This window comes from Brienomyrus brachyistius, chromosome 9, assembly GCF_023856365.1.
Source record: "Brienomyrus brachyistius isolate T26 chromosome 9, BBRACH_0.4, whole genome shotgun sequence".
Classification (NCBI taxonomy): Eukaryota; Metazoa; Chordata; class Actinopteri; order Osteoglossiformes; family Mormyridae; genus Brienomyrus; species Brienomyrus brachyistius.
The window spans coordinates 15,654,402-15,679,471 of NC_064541.1; the positions used below are offsets into that span (position 1 = coordinate 15,654,402).

The 25,070-nt window shown below is 45.3% G+C and overlaps 1 protein-coding gene across 2 annotated transcripts in view; it reads right to left on the minus strand.

Moving 5' to 3' along the window:
• The window catches only part of LOC125748873 (atrial natriuretic peptide receptor 1-like), a 55,342-nt gene extending 30,779 nt beyond the window's left edge, over positions 1-24,563 (minus strand). Inside the window, exons 1-5 of one of the 2 annotated variants that reach the window (XM_049025535.1) lie at positions 23,836-24,563; positions 23,720-23,758; positions 22,172-22,930; positions 4,190-4,377; positions 1,509-1,622 (exon numbers count right to left, since the gene is read on the minus strand). In XM_049025535.1, coding sequence (XP_048881492.1) covers positions 1,509-1,622; positions 4,190-4,377; positions 22,172-22,886 — 1,017 coding nt within the window. In that variant the 5' untranslated portion in view covers positions 22,887-22,930; positions 23,720-23,758; positions 23,836-24,563. The remainder of the gene's footprint in view (positions 1-1,508; positions 1,623-4,189; positions 4,378-22,171; positions 22,931-23,719; positions 23,759-23,835) is intronic. The other variant, XM_049025534.1, reaches the window with a different exon arrangement.
• Positions 24,564-25,070: the final 507 nt, after the last annotated feature.

Consider the following 25,070-nt stretch of genomic DNA (forward strand, 5'->3'; position numbering starts at 1 on the left):
TTGTAGACTTGGCCTGCAGTTGCCTGACATCACAGGTGATTTGGTCTGGTGTGTTATCATCCATAAAAAAACATCTCCTGGGGTCCCTCTCACCCCTTTTCCCGGGTCGTTAATCGAGAGGCATTTCAACGGCGTATGAAGTGACCCAACCCCATTCCCCCACCCTCGGGAGATATCCGCACTCTCTGGTCGACTGCATTTTACTTGAATTTTAAAAAAATTCACAAAAAGATGAAACACAGTTCTCTGCCCCATAAAAGGATCACTAATTCCAGTCATTTATCCTCTATATGGGAAGGAAAAGTCAGTGTGGTAGGGCTGCCGATCTGAATTATAAATAATAATACCTATAATAATACCTAATACAGTCAAAATAGGAGGATGGAGACTGGACTAGAGGATGGAACAGGTGATCTCATTTGTGGCCGATTACGTGTCTTGTTGGAATAATGCAGGAAAGTACCTGGAAAATGATGCAAATGAGTCAAAGAATCCCATCCCGGCTTATGCTTGGAAGGAGTAGCTAGGTTTTGAGAGCTAGACAATGAAATTCTGCCGGCTAAATAAATATATCGCACTCGGCAGCGTAAGAGTTGTATTGGGACTTTTTCCACCAGCGAGCATGCAGACGGCACTGAACTTAATTGACGAACCGTCTGCGTGGGCTCTGTGGGTTAAAAGGCTGATGGTTAGCAGACAGCACAGGCCAGCGGAGCCCCGCGGGCAGGGAGCAGGACCCGAGCGAGACAGGCCTGTTTCAGGGCGCAGAACCACCAGAAATTGGCTGTGCTTCCCCTACGTGTCGCCGAGCCAGGTTTCAGACAGGGGGATGAACTTTGGAGTTTGTTCACTTTCTATGAATTCTTATATTGAGTTTGTAATCTGTTGGAAATCTTTAGGGTACATACGACATTTACTTTTAACATATTTAGCAGATGTTTTTGCATAAAGCGATATAGAAGTGAGGCAAAAGGCACATTTCAAACACGCTGCCAAGGAGTCGACTAAGCAGGGGTGCCGTTAGACATGTTGGGCCCCATGGAAGCATATCATATTGCGTCCCCAACCCAGACCAATCCAATTGTGTTCCAAATATTTTTAGGACCCCTGTCACTCAGAGGCCCTTGGAATCACCCCAGCATTCCCCACTTTTACGGCGCCCCTACCACTGTGCAGGTACAAGTGTAAGCAGTTGTTGGAGCAGGAACTACACAATGACTTCAAACAAAGCAAGAGCCAAATAAGGACCAGTAGAGTGAAATAAGACCATTCAGGAAATGAGCAGAGGCGTCAGGCTAGTAGAGGAATTCTTGAAACAGATGGGTCTTGAAGGTGGAGAGAGAATCTGATGATTCTCCAGGATGATGTGGTCCAGGAACTCATTCCACCAACAGGGAACCACAGAAGACACAAGATTTAACAGTTATGCACCTGGGGTCAAGCTGGCCTGGAGTTACCAGGAAGAAAACAACCCCCTTCCAACTGAGTCCACAACCCAAACCACTCACCAGTGAGTCTTCCACGGTGAAGTTGAACATCCTCTTGGCTTCCACCTTCAGGTTGCTCACAAACTCCTTGTACTCAGGATTGTGCGGCTCATTGTAGGTCAGGATCTTCACGTTCTAAACAGAGCCAAACGGCGAGAGAGTGGTTATCTCCACACTGCAGCAGCAGGGCGCGACTAATTAAATGGAGAAGAGAGTCACCCAAGGTTTTCCTTTTTATTTAAAGTCGACCAGCTGAGGGATTGAGCACCTGGAGGTTTTGTGTGAGTCTTGCACAAACACTGATCTCTCTCCTTTTCAATATAAACCTTTTACCTTTGCTGCAGAAAGAAGTCAGGTTGTAGAGATCATGCAATTTCCCGCAAAGCATCACTTTAACCTCCTGCCCTAATGCATTCATCACTTTCTGTTCCTCTCATATCCATGTTCTCTCTTGGCAGGCTCTGGTCTCAGTGCCTCCACCCCCCCCCCACCCCCCCATGGCAGAAAAAAGTGCAGGGGGAGACATTTTAGCAGCAGGACCCTGCTTGACCTGCCCTCTTAGGCCCTCCTCCCATGGGACGGGTGTCTGTTATTAGAGTCGGCCCTTAATTTTCCTTCATCTCTGAACCCAGCCACCCAAAACACATTCCTGGGAGCCCAGGACATCCTCCAACTCAGAAGACGGAATGCCTTCAGGAATTCCGCCCCAGCAAGGAGACGCAGTTCCCATCGATGGCCTCCACCTACTCCCGTCAAACCCGGGATTGTCTCTTGGGGCTCCATGCTAGAAATTGCGCAAGAATAGCTCTTGAGGTTGGGGGTGTGATTAAGTGTTCCTGCAGCTTTTGTCCACTTGTGTAACTTATCGTTTCGTCCAGTTACGGGGCACGAGAAGGAGCAGAGTGTCTGTGAAGCAGAGAGACAAGAATATCGGCTAATTCGCTGAGAGACTAAATAATTTTTTCAATCTTCTCTACAAATTGCAGTATGTTCACAAGTGGTCTAGTTCCAGCCTTTCATATTAAGATGTTTGAATATGTTCCCACGAGTTCAGAAAAATAACTCAGTCAGGCAGTTCTACAATTGCATGTGTTTCCAAATGCAAATTGGCTCATAGGCCGTTGGAATATTGGGGAATGATGTCTCGCATTGGTTTATATGCAATTTCATCCCTAACCCTTTGTAGCAAAATAATACTCAGTTAGCTTCGTTAGCCCACATAGGATTTGTAAGTGCATGTTATTAGGGGTATAACAAAATTGAATTTGAATCGTAAATCTGTCCATGAAGTGGCTGCAGCGATTCAAAGTCCCAAATGTGGCTCAAATTTTATAACGAAATAGTGCAAAATCCAATGAAGCTCTCTAATCAATTCACCTGTCACATCAATATTAGTGCATATTAGTGTCATATTTTTTCGTTTTAAGACCTCATTGTTAATTTCAGGTAGAGTCTCAGATGGTATCGGCAGTACAAAATAGAGAAAGTGAGTGGTTTTGTGGGAAAAAAATAATTTTGAATATATTTTCAGTTAAAAAATATGGAACTCCAATACATTTAACCGATTTCAATAGCATCAAACAAGCCTGAATGTAGTTGTGTCAAATCATTATATGTTTATATCTTTTTGTGTGTGTGGTATCGAGGGAGAGATACACACCCCTACTTATTTTCACAAAATCTACTCTATTGTCATGTCTGAGAAGAAGGTCGGTAAGTTTAAATGCAAACAAAAGATGGGCACCTTAAAAGCCATGTGGGTCTCATACTGTTAAACGTTTTGAACACAGTGATTAATGGTTAACTGTGGTCTGTGCCAACAATATTTTTTCAGTCCTGTTATTTACTATTAGCCAATTTTGAGTTTGCGTAACACGAAGTCTTACGGGAACATATCACATTTTAGCAGAAATCCCGGTAATTGTATGAAAAAAGGGAGGGGGGTTTTCTTCATTTGGCGGGTATTGACGTGCTAGGTATGACAATGCATGGGGGGGGGGGGGTCATTTGTCTTTCCTGCTTTTCGTTGCAGAGGGTTTTACCCAGTTAAATGGGTCGGAGATGAAGTAAGCCCACTGTTTCAGGATGAGCGGGAGTGTTTGGAGCAAATAATCGATCTCTCCTTCCTGCTGGAAAAAGCTGAGCAATCGGAACCATCCGCCTGTCCGCGGCTCCTGCCGCTTTCGAGCTGCTCGCGGTAACTAAGCAACCACTTCAGCCATGAAGAAAATTGAATGTTTTTTTTTTTTTTAAAGAGATGTTTATTGCAGCTGAAGAAGGATTTTTTGAGTATTACGTACAAATCTGACGGCCAGGACTGGCACGGTGATATCAGCCACCTTCTGGCCCGAGATTCAAGTTGAAAAGGACAGAATTTCAGAACACTCAGCATCTGAAATGACACGCCGCACATCTGGGCTAATGCCTGTCTGCCACGGAGAGCTGGAACGACTTAGGAAATATGGCTGCTTTTTGCGATGCCTCTGCTGACATGCTGAACGCTTCACCTCCATGTGAAGAGCCGCACTGCATTTTGGGACATGTGGATTTATTAGTTACTGGCAAACTAATTACCTGAATGATGAGCTGACCTCGATATTGTGGCTTTATGGAAATTTCAATCAGGTGTGGGGGGGGGGCAGTTTAAAGCCGTGTTGCCATAGTTTTCAGACTGGAGGACCCAGAATTCCCTCCCCCCTCACCTGGAAGGCGGTCTTAGCGATGGAGTCATCCGCGCCCCCGTTGGCCCAGGGTTTGGCTGGCCGGGAGCCCAAGCTGCGGCCAAACACGTCGATGTAGAAGAAGACGTATTCCTCCCGGGGCAGGCCTGACTTGTAAAAGAGCACCATCAACTGCCGGAACGTCTCCCAGGAGCAGCACACGTACACCACTGTGGGGGGGGGGGACACAAGCGGGTCATGAGTCCATCCTGCCTTCCTGTGCCTTATTGCATCACTTCCTGTCTAAGCAGGTACATGCCTAACACACAACGGTAGGCTGTGTTTCTTTTGGCTGAAGCCTTTAGTGTTTTCAAACCTGTACCTCCAACTTCAAACGGCCATCGCAAGACATTAAATGGCAAACAGATATTAAATATTAATGACTATCAGTTCATATAATAACTAAAGGCAATGGCAACGACACAGTGTGACAGGATATGTTTACGGTGGACTATTTGTTGCCACACTTTCGTATTTAAAGCCAAATCATAAAAATCTAAGGAATGAATGAATATTTTGTATAATCACGTGCTCATTTTCAAATAGGTGAATTAATTTGACCACTACAAAGCAATCAAAATAATGAACATCGGGTGGAAAGTCACACACGAACGTTTCAGCTCTACTCCATCATCAGTGTGTTGGAGTCCAGGTCCCCACCTGTGGTCGCTCACCAGGTTCCGTGAGTCGCAGAGCTAACACGGGGAGCCGCGGCGGACATGCTGGCCGTACCGGCCACTGCCCGCGTCAATTAGCCACGCGCTAATTAGCGAAAATGGCTCCTCTCCCAAGCGTCAATCCGGCCGCTAATTGCATTCCTGCTCCACCTCTTAAATATAGCCATTAAGGTAAACCTTTTTTGGTGGGCTTTAATGATTCAGGTTTAAAACCGATTTAAAAATTAACGACGGAAGGGTCGAATTTTAGATACGTGTTTTATTGTACAGTACAGCTAGAAGAATCACGTAAGTGCACTTCTTCTGCTTTTTTTTTTACTTAAATGTAGCACGTGAAAATAAAGGGAATACAGAAAATGGCACAACACAGGAAAAGATTAAAAGGGATGTAGGAGGGGCACACACACACACACACACACAGTACAGTATGTACACAAACCACAGAATCAGGTATAAGGACATGGTGAAGAGAGGTAGGAGGTAGACACTCATACAGAGTAAACTGATGCAGACGGACAAATAGGCAGTTACATACAGATAAACAGACACTGCCAAAATGGTCGAGCAGTGGATGGGCCTGCCATGACGAGTGGGAGGGTTAGGGAGGCCAGGAGTAGTGGCTCAGGAAGTCTCCCGGGGCGTGATGACATTCCAACAGCGTTGCCTTCCTGTCTTAACCATTGTTTCAGATTTAACGGCTCAAGCAGGATATGCACAACAAAAAGCCGGTTAAAGGGGCTCAAATTTTATCTCCCGTAAAAAAACAAATAGCCTTTCCTGGAGAAGGCAGAGAAGGGGTCAGAGACCAGATTTAAGTCGGACCTCCTTTAGACCAACTGGTGGGTAACAAGAGAATGAGCATGACGGCGAGCTGAGATATGACCCGGGACGCCGGGTCCAAGAGAAGGTCTCCCTTAGCTCCTGTGGAGGGTCCACCTCTACAGAGAAGGCATGAAGGACAGCCCTTAATGCGTTCTGACTCATCTGGGTGGCTGGCAGAGGCGTTCATTAGCCAAAATCAGAGCCAAACAGGCACTTAATTAATGCTCAGCCAAGAAACAGATTTTCCGCTGCCTTCGTCCAACGCTACTGGTGCCTGATAAAGCATCTCTTGCAATCAGGTAACAATGGAGGAAGTGAATTTTCAGAGCCTGGTGCCACTTTTACAAAGGAGACCACATTCACAGGCTCAAACAAAGCTCGACAACTTACAGACACGAAAACATGCAGAGGTGCGGCCAGCCGACTCAACAATCTGCTTATTTTCATTAGTAAGGTTGTCGAGGTAGCAGGAGGCGCTCGAGCTCAAAGGACTCCTGCACCGTTGCGACCGCCTGCACAGGACGGCACACCACTGGTCCGCAGGACAAGTGAACTGCAGGATGGAGAGATTACAGCGGCTAATTAACAGGAAGTTGCTTATCATCAGATGACATTTTCAGCCATCTGCCTCTGTGAATGCTAGAGACCCCGCGAAGCTAATAGCTGCGGGGAGATTTATTCCTGCACGATTGTTGCAGCGTTAGAGTCCATTGTGCTGATCCTGGGTAGTCAGTGGGACATGAAATTAATTAAAGATTTCTAGCGTGTGGGATGAGAGGTGGGGGCCGTATCTCCCAATTGAAAACTGTACACAAAAGGGCACCTGTGCAAAACGTGTTGTCTCGGTCTATTTGTGAGCTGGAACTTTCTGGAAGCATCCATTCCCCCTCCCCCCCAACACCTCCGCCCTGGCACGACCTGTCAAACAGCCCACTCGCTCTTCATTGCACTAGCGATGAGGTGCTGGAGAAACACACCAACAGTGTGAATGCCTGCTGTTTCCAGAAGTCGTGGGGGGGAGGGTGGGGTGTGTGAAAAATTATGGACCAGCAGTGCCATATTTCCCATAACATATGGAATCATTACTCTGCGGCACAAACCTCACAATCATCTCCTAGGTGTTCAGGATAAATTGGTTAACAGACAGGGACAAAAAAAATGTATGAACTTTCAGTGTCAAGCCTGCTGACTTATTATCACATAGTAATGCCTAAACCACATCTTTATAGACAGATGAAAGATCGTTGTCTTTTCACGGATGGGAGCAGCTGTGATTGGCAGCTGCAGCCAAACTCAGTGGAAAACTCACCCGTCACTGCCAATGCAGTGACACTCATTGTGGGCTGTGGCAAAGCTACCTGGGGAAGTGAGTGTGGGGGATCTCAAGCCCAACCTGTTAAGGAGAGTCTGCTTTCAGGACCCAGGGGTCTTGGCTTTCAGTTACCCCTCCAGTGACCTCACAGCCATCCAGTCAACAGGGGCAGGCCTGCAAGTTTGTGCTTTAATGGGTAAACTGGAGAGAAACCCAGTGAATCAAGACTGGAGACAGAAGATAACGCTAATGGATATATTTGATGGTCCCTCCTTCACATTTTAATAGGCAGGGCTTGGCCCCCAGGCAGCTCTCTGATTCCAACCTTCTGCAAACTAAGTGGATGGGATCCCATATCCCATATTTTTAATCTAATCAATAGGACTCGTGCATAAATACCCTACAGCTACTGTGTAGCCAAAACCTTCCAGGAACACAAAAAGCTTAATTGGATAGAGGAGTCTATGAGTGTAACATGCAATTACAATCACCGGCTGCAGCGTTCCCCTCAAGCTGACGCGGCTCAGCACAGCACTGGGGCCGAGACAATGACAGGCGGGTTGGGGAAGTGCTACCAAGGAAATTGAATGTGTCATCTTCATTCATGACTCAATGATTGTCAAACTCTTCCTGTTTTTTTGGGCCGATCCTGAGCTGCCTTAAATCATTTATCAGTGGGAAATTACCTGTCGTGCTACTGCGTGTGAAATGGTCATTTGGGAGATTCACTCAACATGAAAATCTCAAGCTCAAGGAGCAAAAAACGGTGGTAACACTTTTGCTCCCATACATTTTCTGCAACCACTTATCATGACTCAGACATGCACACCTATGGGCGGCTTGGCAACTGCAATTAACATGTTTTTAGACCATGGGGAGAAACTGCAGGACCTGGAGGAATCCTCACAATGACACGGTGAGAACATGCCAACCCCACGGACATGGAACCCTGGTCCAAGAGGTGTGAGGCAAGGATGCAAACTACTGTGCCACTATGCCACCCTATGCCACCATAACACTTTACTCGAGGGGGCACAAATAAGGTAATACACACTTACTTAATGCATTAATTAACCAGTAACTAAGTGTTAGTTATGTACTGATCTTATGTTCGTCCATCATTAATCAATCATGACAGTTCACGCATTTCATGCAGGATCTATACTAGTTTATGATTTGTTCTTCAGTAGTAAGTACTGTGAGTCTTAGTACTGTGAGTAACTAAGTTATTTGTACCCCCTTAAGTAATGTGTTGCCAAAAGTATTCATTCTTACAAGTATGGGGGTAGTGCAGTATCCCAATGCGTAGGGGTGTGTTTTTGCATGTTCTACACGTGTTTCCATGGCTCTTCCTCCAATGGCCCAAAATCACCACATTTAGGTGAAATGATCTTTCACGTGGCACATGGCTGCTTGTGTGTAGCTCAGTAATGAACTGACATCTCGTGCTGTTCTGCAAATTAAAGGGGTGTCATGTGGCTCTGCAGGTTGCGGGTCGTGGTCAGAAGATGGCCTGTAGGAGGCCCGCGGTCAGAAGAGCGATGTCACTGCTGGCCCACTGAGCAGAGCCCATAACCCCAAGTGCTCCAGTGACCGGCTGACCCTGCTCCCTCAATTGCATGTTGCTAAAACCTGAAAGACAAGGTCTAGTCATTAAACATCTTGCGTTTCCAACGGTACTGCATTTTCAGACATGCTTCAGCTGTGCCTTACATCAATCCACCCCCTTCACTTTTGGCCAGTTCTAAGGTTGCATCTGTTATTCAGCAGAACCTGCACAGTCGCAGGCTTTTAAAGCCACACTGAGCTACAGCTGTACACGTGACAGGTGGTGGCTGCACCTCCATCTAATCTCTGAAAAGGCTGCGTGCTGCGGCTGGCAGGAAAGGCTGCCGCTGGCTGGTTTGATAATCCAGACCCAGTCTTGCTGTCAGGTCAGCATCACCTGCTCACAAAGTACAAAACCTAGTCTGAGTGGTGAGTAGATCCAGGATCCAGGTCCAGTTCCACGTCCCCTAAGATCAAAGAACAAAACTAGCTTTCCGCCTGCAAAGCTTCATGATTCATAACACCAGGTCTATATCCACACCTGTCACTATTAAAGCAGCTGAAATAAAACCGTATATACATTATATTAATATTACTATTTAAAGTACAACAATAAAAATTACATGTTTATGTTTGAATCAAAAAAATGCAGGAAGTTGCAATTGGCTTTAATCTTCCATCTGGGATATTTAACCATCCCGGTTTGTTGCTCTTTGCTATCATCTCTTCTATTTAACATATTTTCCACTTAATCTGGTCATTAACCCCACAAAAATAATCCCTGTCCAGCAGGCTGAATTGCAAGAATGTCTGGAAAATAAACTGAGACTTGAAAATAAACTTTCTGTTGCCCAGAAGTGCTGCATGCCTCATTAATTCTCCCAGGATTAATACTCAGGTCGCATGAGTAAGAAAATAGTGCAAAATGTCCCCAGTGCATGTGAACCACCAAAGTAATGCATGCAGCACACGCAACATATGCCTAAAACACCGCATGAAACCAGCTACCGTCTGTTTTCTTTAAGCCGTTGAACAAGACGGTTTCATATGACTGATTGCTCTTGGGGTGGGTGGAATTTGGGGTCAGATGTAATAAAATCACTATTTTTTTCCCCCCTGGTTTTTCAGCATTCTCCAAATGCAAAAATACCGTCTTTTGTTCATGATTGATAGAGAAAGGAGGAGCAATTTAACAAGCTACATAAATAAGTTTCATAGTAAAATAACAGGCATTTACAAAAAAAAAAACTGTATGTTAATCCAAATTCCCCACCCAAAAAACTACAAGGTTTTTACATATTGACTTGTTAATTATAGGTCTGTCAGTAATTGTTATAATCCTCCAACAGAATATTCTTACCTAAATACACAATTGCAGCATAGAAGTACATTATATTTTTAAAATCCTGCACAGAAGGCTGACTATTTTACGTAAACATGACAAAAAATGGCTTCAAACAACTTTTGATCTTTGATATTAACATATTAACTTGATGCAATAATTGCACAGGTCGCCCAGCCTTGCTGTGTACTGACCATCGGGGATTTCGGGAATTCTCCCAGTCGGCCGGTCATGTGAGGTCCAATCTGCTTTCTCAACCCCGACATCGTATTTTGTATATACCATGGGTGCCAAACCCATCTGTGATGATTAACGGATAACGCATTATGTCATTGGTGGCCATAACCTCCCCCTGGTCAGCGGCAAAATGTACCAAGGCCCCCCCACCCCCTCCAAGGCGACAGGAAATTCCTGGGCTGCTTTGTGTGGCCAGTCCACTGCACTACCTATTACAAAATATACAGGGAGATGCCTTATATAATACCCAACATGCTTCCCCTGGATTTCAGAACCAGGAACTGAACAAAGTTCAGGATTAGATCATCATTTCCATAGTAAGTATTACACTGGACCAAACCAGCCCAGTTGAGCTCATGGCTGGAGGTCACCAGTACTGCTTCATCTCTGATAAAGAATTTAAGTGCAACTTAAAAGTGGCGACATGGACTTGATGACAAAAATACACCAATAACATTTGGAGAGAGAAGGAACGGAACGAAAAGTGCTTCAGTAACCCTCCAAATACATTGTATTCCCTTAGTAACCTTATCCAATCGGTATATAATTTTTTAACGATTATTTAGATTCGAGCGATGTCATTTCAGTACTGCACTTTGTCTTTGATGACTGTCACCAGCGTCTTTACATTCTTTTATCTTTTTATCTAAAATATTTCTGCCTAGAATATTTTTCGGAAATTCGTATCCTTGCCCCACAGTTCAGACGTCAGCGATCAGGAACCAGAACCGAATCAGTGTCGACTTACAGGCTGGGCCAGTCGATCCAATAGGCGATACAGGCGTCCGTTATGGTGTCATCTTATGGGGGGGGGGGGGGGGGGGGGTACACCAACTTGCCAGCCAGTTTCACTTTGTCTCGAACGGTGGGGTGGGCACCGGCGGCGATGCTAATCTAGAGAGTCACATCAGCTAGAACCAGTGCTGATTAGGGGCACCGTCAAAGCTCCTCCTCAATTCTACTCTGTTACCTAACTTTCATCTGAAACTAAATCAGCGTAAAAATAATTACAGCAAGGGCATAGGCTTGATTCCCAAACCGGTAGGGACCAAATCAGCCCCGAATACCCACGGTACTCCTCCAATATTGGCAGTTACATGTCCTTATACCCAAATCTATGCCCTTGACTTAGAAAAAATAAGAGTAAGCATTTGTTCGAAAAGGCACCGTTCAAAACAAATATGATTGATAGGAGCGCTTCTGCCAGTGAGAAAACATCTTCAGCTCGAACATAAACAGTCCGATATTTATTAACAGTCTGCCGGTGACTCGCTCGATTCACCTTCGAAGGAGTTAATTAAAATACCAGCGATTTCATTTCCAAAGTGTCAATCACAGACAGTTTGTAACAGACCAATGAAGAACAACTGAAGTATACACCGTAACGTGTAGTTCTACGGCTTTAGCAGCCTACATTAGTGTGTAGTACGTATATACGTTGTAGCAATAGGCATGAGATGAACATGGAAACCACGTAGAAAATACACACTAAAAATCTCGCACAGATGCACAAAGTAACACACACTCTCAAATATTTGCGTTGTTCACTACAGACCTAGCTGAAGTTGTTTTATACGAGAGGAAAAAATTATAAAAACAGGCTATAAATTCAGAAAATATTACACTTAGAAGACAATAATAAAGTTTAAAACCATAATTTCGGTAAACAACTATAGCCTAAAACCCCCCAGACTGAATTAATAAAGTATCACATTCGCGTTTTCCTGTTTTACGTTGTGTCAGCGGAGTAATTACGGCTCAGTGCAATTTTCATTACGGTGTAAGTGACTTTTAGGGAGTTGTGTAATGATTAGTAAATCGTATTAGGGCAGCCAGTGAAACATAGCAATGTAACAATCAGTGAAGTAGCCCCAAAGCAGAACAGCAAGTGGAAAGCGGACGACAGGACATGCGTTTGATAGCATTTCGTTATAAATGGCTTAAACCAGGGTTACTGAGCAATAAGCCTATATATGGTGGTTATCATAATTTGGCAACTTATTTTTGTTAGCCTACTTCAAAACTGTAAGTCATAAACATCCAGAAAAATGCATACTTGTCTTCAATGAAACAAGATATTTTTTAAATATATTACTTTCCTCTGAAGGAAATTTATAGGCTAATGATGCTGTATAGTCAGTTTAGTGCTACTTTTAGCGAAATGTACAACCGCGTATAAATAGAGAAAACACTATTTTTAATCAGCATTCCCATTTGATTAATGTAATGGCTCCGTCGAACTCCACAGAAGTCATGTATTCTGTCAGATTAATTGCAGCTTAAGGGACCGGCTTTCGATCGACGGCACCGCTAATTCAATTCAGTATGTGCCCGACCTCCTGACACCGGTGCAATTCAAACGCTGTGTGAAACAGTACACATCAATGCGTTCTATTACTCCAGGGGGAGGCAAAAAATGAGATTTTCTGCGCTGGATCACTTGTTTGAACACATTAATAACGTCATCTTGAAAATAAACCCAGGCTGTAGATATGTATTTCTTTTTCATTACATCTATAAAGAGCTGCCAGGGTATGACAGCCATTGCCCCAGATCAGGTCTGCTGTTTTCAGATTAGATCCAGCATGTCCACCTGCTTTATGGTTGCATCTGCTTCAGCAAAATAAATAAATAGATTACATAGATTAGACAGGACAGACAAACAGACAAACTGATAGATAGATAGATAGATAGATAGATAGATAGATAGATAGATAGATAGATAGATGATAGTGCACAGATTGACATTTTCACATAGACAGAAAGCAGTAAAAGACTCAGACGAACCCTGAACTTTCCTATTTAGGCTGTCTATCTAATGATGCCTATTTGCGATCATCTAGCCGAACATGAATGGACTGACTACAGCAGAGCTCCGGAATTCACCGCAATGGCCGTTACTCACGGCACTGGGGAAGGAGCAAAAGCTAAATTTAAGCCAGAACACTGGTGCGCCACCTGGGCGTGCTCGTGCTACCCCCCCCCCCCCCGGTGTAACGGGCACTTGCTAGTTTTCACCTCCCCTTTGCCCTTCTGCCATTCCAGGGTCTGTATTAATTTTTAACCAATGCCATATGGGCCGGGTAAATGGGAGAAGGCAGGGCGGGGGGGGGGCAGGAACTGGCTTATTGGTGTTTTTAGTGCAGCATTGCCGCCCTCTTGCTCTGCAGCCATGGTGACAGGAAGGTCTGCGGCAGTATAAACTCTGAAATTGCTTTTGGAAAGATGGACGGCCGCAGGCCGAGCTCGTTTACGCAAAACACCACCTCTGGCACCGTGTCAGCATCCCCGCAACGGCCGCCCGAGACGGTAAAAGCCCAGGAGTCTATAGTAACTCAGCCAAGTTTGCAGCTTGCGATCAATTTGGTTTCCATCATCAGCAAAAGAAACCGTACACTGCATTTTCCTTACAGTGACAGGAGCTAATGTCCACGTTTGCGGGAGAACTGTATAATTCTAAATGTAAACAAATTATTTAATTCACTATTTAATTCAAGGAAACTGCAATCTATGGCTTAATCACCGAACACCAGAGGTCTTGCCCTCTCATATCAGGTTACTTAACTTGAATGCATTCCTCAAATAGATCGAATTCATGTCCCTGAACGCAAACACAGCATTAGAAGCTCATCACACATTAAGGACAATGTCCAGACATGACTTGGTGAACTAGGAGTCAGCTGTTTAGGTCCAGGATTAAAGTCCAACATTTGGTTCTTATGCTCTCTTCAGAATTCAAGATCCTTTATTGGCCACACACATAGTCAAACAGGTACGACATGCAGTGAAAGGTATCCTGAACCGCCCTTTTGACTGTGCAACATTAGAATAATTTAAGAATTATTTAATTTAATAATTTACTTCATCTGTAATGTGAGGAAATAAAACCCCTAACAGGAGGAGAAAGAGCCTGGCATTGCAAGCCAAGACATACCGAGGGAATCGTTACAAGTGGGATCCAGCATTAGGAATGACTGTAAAGACCCCCCTCTTCACAGGACAAGATGACCTTTCCTCTGAGGGCAGGAGAAATGTTTGGGTTGCTGTCTTTAATTAGAGAAACTCTCCCAGATGACCCTAGTTAATGTACGAGAGTCTGTGTGAAGGGAATGTCATCCTGAAAACAGGACAATGGCATCAGTGGCCAAAAACACATATTTATACACACATCTGTACACACATATAAATCTGCTTAGATGGACTTAGATGTTGGTGTTAATAGACAACAGTAGCTGCAGTGTACAGCTGGTGTGTATGCAGGTATCCAGTGTGAACCGGCTGTCGGTGCTGTAATTACTGTGGCCCCGGAGTGAGTCAGACGCACAGCAGGCATCAGAGTGCTGCCCCCCATCGCTGGGAGGGCCCTGCTTGTGGCAGGAGGACTTTGATATGATAATTGTGAACAGGCAGCAGTGACACACGTCCAAGAGGAGGTATCGGCATTCCGCTCGTTTTGTGGTGCAGAAAGCGTGCAGAGAAGCCTTGGAAAGGGCGTAGAAAGGGCGTAGAAAGAGCGTAGAAAGGGCGTAGAAAGAGCATAGAAAGGGCGTAGAAAGAGCGTAGAATGAAGCGTAAATATCCAAGGGGGTCAAATTAGGCTGGAGGTCCAACTGATTGAACTGGGATTAAACTATATAGATGGGCAACAACATCCACGAAAGATTTACACTTCAAAGTTAGCAAAAGGTAATGCAGGTAGGACCTGTGCTCTCCCCGACGAGCCGAAAAATCAGCTCCTCCACACCTCTAGCAGTAGTCACCGGCAGGAGTTACAGAAAGGCATGATTTGTCTGCAAAACGCCCCATTTCCTTTAGGGGAAAGTGGATCGATTCGGTTCCAGACGCAGCAGCTGCTCGCGCCGAGCTAACAACGGCTTGCTAAAAAGGAAACATTAGGTAACATATGTCCTGTGATATAGATCGAGCAGACTAGACAGCTGGCGTCGCCATTTGGGGGCCGATCCCCAAGGGGGCCACAAGCTGAGATCACCGCATGCAGGCTCACATCAGAGCAGGAGAGACCATGCTGGTCCTGCTCCCCTCCCGACTCTGCAGAAGGAAGCTGTGAGAAAATATTAGAAAATACCCATAACTGCAAAAAAACAGAATTATCACCCAATTATAAAAATTTTTACCCGCATCTCTTATATTGACCAAAAGACAGGCTACAGCATATGAAATATATCACTTCATATTCACTCAGTAATGCTGGTACAGTTTGTTCATTAATTCAGCTTTGTTACCAGGCAGAAACGTATTGCTCAAACAACTGGGGTGTAAAACGGCCAAAAAGGGTGTAAAAAGGGTGTTTTTTTTTCCCTTCTACCATTTCCTCTGATCTGTCTCCATGCAGGTTACATCTGAAGTTCACTGAATCGCATTAAATAGCGCGGCAGAGGAAATACATTTCGCCGCCCCTCGCCGTGCCCCCCGTGACGTCCGTAATTGTCGGCCGACGAGCGTCTCTCTGAAAAGCCGGAGCGAGGCACATTCTCCCTCCCCCCCCCCCCCCGCCTCTCCGCAATTAAAGTCATTAGAGCCGAATTATGGCCGAACAAAAGTGCGCATCTCTGCAGACTCGGCTGGAGAGGCAGCAGGCGTCTGCTTTCAGCCGGCTCCGCGTCGGGGGCCACAGCTGCATGATCAATAGGGATTCATCCAGCTAAACGGAATAGTTGGCTGATCAGGGAGGGGAGGTGGGGTAACCTGACGTAGTGAAGGACGGAGAGGGGCACCGGGATGATCTCTTCCCGCAGACCTGCCCTGTCAGAATCAGAATCATTCATTTATCGGCAGTACTTTTACACACGGGAAGTTTGCTTTGCGATGTTCGTGCAACACAGTCAAGGAAAATCGAGAAAATGTAATAAATACGTTCAATCCATCCATCTTCCATACCTGTTTTTCCTGTACAGGGTCACAGGGGTCTAGATCCCGTCCCGGAAGCTTTGGCCACAAGGCAAGCAATAACCCAGTATGGGGTCCCAACCCACTGCAAAACACGCACACGATTTTCCAACTGTGATTGATCTTCTTGGGGGAAACCGGAGAAAACCCACAATGACACAGAGAAACATGCAAACTCTATCATGCATGGCATCAGGGCAGAGACTCGAACCCCAGTCCTAGAGGTGCGAGCCAATAAAATTAACCACTGTGCCACTGTTCTGCCCCCCTAATAAATAATGTACGTAAAATAAAAAATAAACAATGTGCCTAGTGCAGATAACGTGCATTGTGCAATGTAGCAGCAGGTTCGTTAAATGGGCTAGGGGCGTATGGGGGGGAGATGGGTGATGCGATTTCATGAACACGGGTTGGATTATGGCTACACTACCAGTTAGTCACCCTCAAGATCTTCAAGAGCTTCTCATGTATGACAAAGGGCACAAAATGCATGCATGCACCAACCTGCGCTCGTCGACCATCCACTCCGCTAATCACACTGCCGTGCTCCTCCTCTACCATCTTAACCTCCGTCTTGCACTTCCACGTTCCCCTGCCCCCACTTGACGGACCAGAACAAACCAAACCTCAATCAAGGACCCGAAACGCCTCGCGGTAATTACACGGCAATCGGAAAATGTCATACGATGTTATTATGCCTGAAAAGTGGGACTGATGAATTGGACTCAGAATCCCGTTGCTGCTCGTTGACTAGCTGTGCACATGGTGGTGTAGACATACACACAAGAGTTGATGATGGGTAGTTAACAAGGTATAACAAATTGTGTAGGAGGGGTGTATAATATGCAATTTCACACTGGGCTGTCTGGAGGCCTCGCAGTGACCATCCTCATCCCGGGTTTCTTTCCAATCAAGCAGCACTTCAATGGCTGTTAGAATTTTGGGCTACGTTTGTTTTTTTTTGCTATCTGCTCAGCATTCATTCCAGCCATTGATGACAGGTTCGCTTATTTATGGAACCAATAGGTGGGGGAGGAGATGGAGGGACATTGTGAAGCGTTTCCTCCTCACTGATGAGTCCTGGAGAAAAGGTCACGGAGAGATGAAGGGAACCATCGTCAATCAGCACTGGGCTCAGCGCCTGTATGGCCATGATCCGGACTATGGCAGGTAATGCAAAGCTGCCAGTTCTCTGAACCCCACCCTGGGTGTCATTCTAAATGCGATGCCCACTGGATCCGCACGTACATCTGTGTAGTGTGTCATGCAACTACTCCATTCTGTGTCCAGGGTGTCGGCTTTTGTGATGGCTGTCAATAAGCCAGCTTGCCTGTTTATATTTTGACTTGCAAACTCGCACTGTATAAGTGATTGTAAGATGGAAAGATGGATGCTTTTATTTCCCTCAAAAATTTTAGAGAGTGGTTTATTTAAAAAAAATTATAATAAATACAATTGCTTTTCTGCGTTGCCTTATTCCAAAACATTTACTACGGACAAAATACACTTTGCAGCACTTACCCTATTGCATTGACTAATTTAACTAAAGGTTAATTTAATATTTTGTCATTTGAAAATCTCTAGAACATAGCGAAAAAGTTGTACAAGCACCAGATGCATAAATTACATCAGACGACATCCCAGCTGTACTACTCAGAAAAACTGTTACGGTTTATTGCAACATCAACGCATATTTTAATCAGCTTGTTTTGAGTTGCGAGGTTTGTGCAAAGACTACGAAAACTGGGAAGTATTTCTGTTAAATGCTAAGATAGGAGGATCACTGGAGGGGATTCGGGCAAAGGTGTCTTCCCCACATCCTCTTTGGTTTTAATCTGTCATCTTCGATATCAACAAAATCATTTCTGAATCGGTACCTGCATCAATGGTTCAACACGGATTTTCCACGGTAGATTATTAACAGCGTAATTAAAGCGCTGGTAGACAATACCTGTTGATACGCTTTAAAAATCCGTGTATTAAAAAAAAATAAAAAGACAAGAATAATTAATTTGTGATTATAATTTAATCAGGATTTACGACTTCACTCTAATTACACTGCAGAGGTAGAGACGAAACGGTCCATGCGTCTCACGTGCTGCACGTTCACTAACTACCAGGGGGTAAAATCGCCATTAAAATTAATACCAATTTTAGCAGCCACGAGGAATTTAAAATATAGGTTCAGTTGGCGATACTAAGTCATCCTGCCCCCACAACCTAATGTCAATCGGACACAATAATAAATGGAAATGAATGGACGGCGCGCCTCGCTGCTCAAGGCTCAAACCTGTTAAACAATCCGCCAGCTTTCACAACCATATTCATGCTTTTTACGTTTGAGACTGACAAGCTAAACCGGAAAACCGGGCAACGCAATCAATATGCAGATTTGGTAAGTTTTTAAAGCGTAGTCGTAAATATCTCAGAGCCATAACTTAATTGCTGCTATATACTCAGAATTTATTGGTCCCCAAATGAAAAGTAAAACAAGGAAATCATAAGTGTCATATCCTCTGAATAAGATGTTAATCCTAGGCAAAAAGAGTGAATTGCAGTAACTTCGTCCATATTGCTTTGAGCCGATACGTATTCTCAAACACATTGCACGGCGTTTCGGTCGTATATCAGCTGGCCCTGAAAATTATTAATCAGAAACACAATACTAGTTTATCATAAATGCTATATGCTTGAATAATTAAAGCTAGTATAAGGAGAAAACCATAATATGAATTTAAAAACACAATTTGTACATCTGCAGTTTTTTAATGCTCCTCATCACCATGGAAACAATCCTTTTTCATACCTCATGAGTGCAGAGATGCCCCTGAATATGTCAGACTGTCATGACTGCTGGCGATTACGCAGATCACACAGCAAAGGAAGGAAGAGGGAGGGCTTCATGCGCTAAGAGATACGTAAAACATTTCCCCTCGTTCGTTCCCCAATGTGCTTGCACAGCACTTTAGCATTTTAGTGACTATTCTCAGGTAAGTAGACAGGCACTTTGATGATTAACACGTTTGTTTTTAACGTGTTGAGTGTGTCGCTCGTAGCGTAGCACGGTTGCCTCACACCTTCATAGTTTGGGAATTCAAACCCAACCTGTGACTCCATACTTCCTGTGGGTTTCTTCCTATAGCCAGGTGATATGTGGCATGTGTTGGGTTTGGATTCTGACCAGGGAATAGACATGTAGCCATATAGTAAAACTATGGGCTTAAACCTCCCTGAAATTTGTTTGCGCTTGACCAGATGCACTGCCAGGTAGTGAAATAACAAGTTTGAATCCCACCCCCTTTGAAATTTGCCAGATGCCCCTGAAATTCATTTCTGGCTACAGGCGTACCAGCATGTACCCCAGCCTGTCCCAGCTGTGCCTTCCTGGGCCAGGCTTCACCCACCCCCTGATCTTTGCACAGATAACCGGATGGACGTATAATGTGCTGGTAGCGACTGCAGCCGAGCTTTGCAGCATCTTTAATGGGTCTTTAATGTAGTAAGTCTGCATGAAAATGCGCTGGTTTCATAGTCCACCACTGACCCCCACGTCTTAGAGAAAAAGTTCAGCTTGGTCAGAGGAACACGCACAAATCAAAGAATGACTGCATGTTAGAAACATTCCAGCAAAATGCTCCCGTTCACCTTGTTACTCTCCCAACGGCAGAAGTTCAGCTGGCAAAGGCCTCCCAGTCATTCCTTGGCCCAAATGACGAATAACAGACAATAAAAACGCAACGATAGCCGCACAAACTGAAGAAAACAAACCCCATGATGGATTGTATTTTACAGGAAATACCTACACATCTGATATGTTGAGTGATTTCCTTATAAGGATAGAGCCACTTTTATTAAATGTTTCTCAAGTCAAGTTTCAGACCCGTTGGGAACCTCAGGAGTGGACGGCAGGAAACCAACCAGGACCTATTGATTGTGAGATCTGTGATCCCCCCCCCCACCTCCTCAAAAAACCCCACCACAAAAAAAGTTCTGCACCTTTAATAAACCTTTGCTATGCATTCAGAGATGCCATGTTTTGTAGTCAACTGAATGTACAATGAATTCAAATTCAGTATCAGTCCTCTATTTATAGACATGGAGAGGAACAGCCTGACTCATCTTCTGAGACAGATTCGCCATAGTTTCAGAGCTGTGATCAGGTGCCGACCCACGCCGAACAAAGCAGGACAGGTGAAACTGTAACAAAAAGAGAGGGGTGTTCACAGACTCTTCCTTAAGAATGACGTTCTAATAGTCTTTGCTCAAACAAGCTCTGTGTCAATGCAAAATCCGTTGGTTGAAAAAATGCAGAGGCTTTCTGCGGTTCCATGAAGTTGGAACCCATGTCTGTCCAGTTCCCACAATGCCATGCTACATATGCAACAGGGCTCGGTACGGATGGTGAGTCCCTTTTGAAAGCCGCCTCCTGGTTTGACCTTGTGATGACAGTGCTCAAGCCTTGTTGATTGCTTTAGTCTGGGGGAGCATGCAGTATGTCCCAGCAGTGCCGTGTCACCGATCCAGCGACACTCCCCACTCAGCTTCGCTAACTTTGCGCTATCGATCGAGCCTTCGTTTTTGGCCCACGCTCCAGACGTGGGAACCGCACTGAAAATGTGTCTGGCAAAGAAACGGCAGTGCAGAACCAGATCCCGGCGTGGACTCTTATTAGACGCCAATGTGCTTCTGCGGTAATTATTTAGGCCTTATTTTCACACCCTGTGTCGCCGTACGCCAACCACCCAACGTGCTCTGCTGCTTGAAACCTGTTAGCCTGTGTTCCGGATATAAAAATCACAACTCTCGTCTCTCCGTAAGCATCTGCCTAACATAGGTTCGTGGGAGTTGGAGAGGGATTCCTTCTAGCTACTTCTCAGACTCACAGTATAGCCCCCCCCCACACCCCAGCCCCCCAGTGTCAGCCCAGCCCGAGCGGGTAATTATCTGGTTAGTCCACATGTCAGCTGTCTGGCACAGCCTGAGTGAACAGAGACAGCCCTGTTATCCGTGCACACTGCACAGTGCACACTCTCCCCTTCATCAATTCACTGCCTCTCTCCCTTACTTTTTTTTCCAATGTTTTGGTTCCTCGCAAAAATTAATTAATGCCAGGATTTTCGCTTGCGTCAATTTCTGCAGGAATGTTCAGCGGTTGAGGGTGGTGGTGTATGTGCTTTTGGAATTCTATTTATTTATGCATTCGATTTTCCTGGTCCTAATTATTTTTACGTTGCCCAAATTCACTTAACCGAACCTTTGAAGACAGCAGCCAGCACCCAATGCGTCTCTAACCGTGTTTGGTCAGGGCATTTATCTCCATTTATTCTCCACAGCAAAAGTGGTACTGGTTACGTCGTGACATTTAAGAAAATGCTAAGCATGATGCATTTTATAACTGGGAGTTTAAGCAGCAGTACAGTATTTCAGGCACTGAAGACATTGCCACTGTTGCTTTGTTTTCAAAAGACTTTCTTAACAATTCCTAGCATCGGACACCTTACCTACATATGTAAGTTCCCACTGGCCTCAGTGTTCCTACCAGTCTGATGTTGGATTCATTACCCATCATACACATTGTTACTTGCCATGAGCATCACCTTGGGAACATCTGAGAAGTGCAGGTCAGCTTCGTATTCAACATTTCTAGTGCTCTCAATGTGAGCGATCATGAGAGTTTCTTCATTGAGGTGAAACATCTCATCTACCATTAAGAAGAACCCTAAGGGTAAAGAAGTGATGTACACTGGACTGCCTCTGGTCCACACATCTCCACCTTGAAGTCTCTAGTGGGCTTCACCTAGCTGTCAAGTATAGGAGCTGTACTAGTGACAATAATCACAAATTAAGATATGTGTAAAACGCGGATTTGAACACAGGTGACTTTGACTCTCTGAACCAAAGTTATAAATATTTATCCAGCTATATTTGCCTGTATAGATTAGATATGATAATACTTCATCAATAAATGGGGGGTAACATGTTCTGCCAGACAACATAACAAAAAACCAGTCCCAGGACAACAGTCCCCCTCCCTCTCCCCCCCAGAAGGTAGTGGACCTCACCTGTCCTGCTAACGGCACAGGAATACCCTGGGAACGAAGGCTTGTGACGCGACTTACCCCGGCCACTCTGCTTGATGCCATCCAGGAGGTTCTTGTAGTCAATGTGCTCGTGTTCATTGAACACCAGATTGTCGGCGGTGATATTGTCCACCAGCAGCTCCTTGTAGATGCCCTCCTCGGCAAAGTAGCAGGGCCGGTCATCCAAGTTGTTGTCATCGAACATGAGTAAGGCGTTTCTGAGCCAGCCGAAGTGGTGGTGCATGTGAAGGGCGAACTCCCCGAGCTTCCGGTGTGTGGGGCCCGTGTTGGTGATGGACGGGTACATCTTGAAGTCGAAGCCCACAGCAGGGGCCCCTGCCGTCACCATGGGCAGGCCCCAGTGCGACGTGAAGTAGCCCACCGGTGACGAGGTGTAGTCGCAGCCCGGTCCGATGAAAGCCCAGGGATTGTGGGTAAACTTGAGGTCAACAGCCAGCAGCGGGGCGATGGACTCAGAGCAGATGCCCTCATCGTTCTCGCTGTTCTCGAACACGTACCGAACCCGGTAGCCCGGCAACAGAGACTGGTCTCGGTTGATGCAATCAATGGCGCGCTCCAGCGCGGGGCCGACGCGGGGCCACGCCCACGGGTATGACGTGTTGTTGCGCGGCAGAATCACAGCCAGCACCACATCTTTGGCTGCTCCATCCTGCTGGCGAGGGCTCCCCATCTTGGCTGCATCACCTCCCCAGGCCAGCAGGAGAAACAGCAGCAGCAGCTCCTCTCCAGCCATCCCACTCTCCTCTGGAGCCCAGGCTTCGGGTGACTGTGTGGGAGCTGAAGTAAAGAAAACACACTTACACACTCAAGCCCGAAGAAGCATCCCATGCCCCCCGCTAACAGGCCTCTACACTTTGTGGTTCAAATTAATTAATTTTCTCGGAGCCCTGAGATGACCTCATACATTTACCTTATGACGTGTATTACTAACATTTAATCTCATACAAACTTTCATTGTGTTATATATAGCCTACCGAACATAACATTTTTCTCATATTAGATACTGACACAACTAAAATAAAAAAACGACCGACGTCGAGCTATAGCTAATGAACACTTGTAAACTGTACTATTTTTTTCCTCACAGTTATTACAATTATTGCATTTATTTGCAGATTTTCTATGCACGAAAAAGGAAATAAAGATCAAAACTAAATAAAACACATTTGAACTTATTGCCAAATTACATACGTCAATAAAAAATAACCAGAAAAATCTTTTAAGTGTAAGAGCTAAAGGCCTTATAATATACCTCTTCTAATATTTATTAGCATGAAACGTTTACGCGTTAAGTGATCACTAAAAAAATGGATTAAAACAACTACCGCGGAGACTAGGGCAGATTACAACAACCGTGCAGTGTTAATATTCAATTTCAAAAGTAGACTACCGTTATTAAATATGAATATCACTAGACTTTTTTTTTTCAAAATAAAAACTCCACTAGGCTAGAAAATCAGAACAATGTTATTTTCCGCATATGCTATTGCTTAAATCCTTCGCTCTTCAACATCAACACAGTTGATCAATGAAACTTGAGAAAGATGACTGAGCACCGGTACGCACCGCACTGTCAGACTCCCCTCCTCAGCACGCAGGAACGGGCTGAAAAACGCACACATGCCTCCGTTAACGTCAATGACCGTCGCGTCAAGCTAGATCGCTTTATAAAATCAGATTACCTCAGAAGAAGGAGTTAGTCACATCCATGTTTGCTGCCGGTTTCGCTGGAAATCCAGAGGTCGTTGATTAATACGCGTCCGCTGATGAGGGAGGCTGCAGGCGGCTGTGAGGAACCGAGAAAGCGGCAGCAGAGCAGCCAGGCGCCTGTAACGAAACGCCGATCGCGCAGGAGCTTCAGCTCATGTTCAGCGAAGATCTGGATCTCAGCCGCGATCCTCACCGGCATCGGAAGAGGCGCCGTCGCGCCAGTATATGAGCTTGCCGATCACTGGGCGTCAAGAACGTGAAACATCGGAGTGAATTTGTTATACACAGATAACCATAAAGTCTTCTACTTAAAACCACGGAACTAAATCACGATTTTGATACAGCATGGAGATATATCCATTTGAAATCAGATCTGAATATAGATCAGTCTTTCCATCTATTGAAAAAAAATAACAATAGCAAGATCTAATCTGATCTGCCCCTTATAGGGCCCTGAGGGTCAGCTGGGTAAGCTCTTACAGAAACGAAGAAAAAACCAAACTGGCTGGTGGAAGGCAAGGCAGTGCACCAAGTTCTGGATGATCTAGCATGGTGAGCCCAAAGTTAGGCTCCTGAAGATGTCTTATTGCCTGGCAGAGAGTTCTCCCTCGTCGCCCCGCCTCTCCTATGTGTTTTGCTCACCGCTGTCTGACAGGGGGGTCAAATAACGCTGGTGTAACAGGCAGAGCAGCCTGATGAGTAAGTGACTGAAGATGTAGCGCTCTGAGATACCCTGTGTGTGTGTGTGTGTGTTAGTTTCCGCTCACTGCTGGGGAGGCAGGCACCAGGAGAGAGAGAGTAGAATGCAGGGGTTGGTATTTATCAATGTCTCTCCCGTACCTCTCCACCGCTCAGCTGTAGCGAGAAGCCTAAAGTCAAGAACAGCTTAAGTGTTCCTGTGTGATGCAACCGGTGACAGCCAGCCCCCCCCCCCCCCCCCACCTGCATTTCACAGGCACATAACAGGATGGGGATGAGGGGCAGAGCATCACTGCATGCTGGCTATGGGGAGGGTGGTCCCTGCTCATTGTGAATGGCTCCTTCAGCCAACCCCCCCCAGTACTGAGTGATGTAAACAATGCATAACTGGTGTCCCTTTACACTCCCCCCATCTGCCAGCCACAATCCATAAATGGGATTTGATGGAATGCATGACTGAACCGTACTCAAGTCTTGGGCAGGGAAAGGAAAATTTTAAAGCTATTTA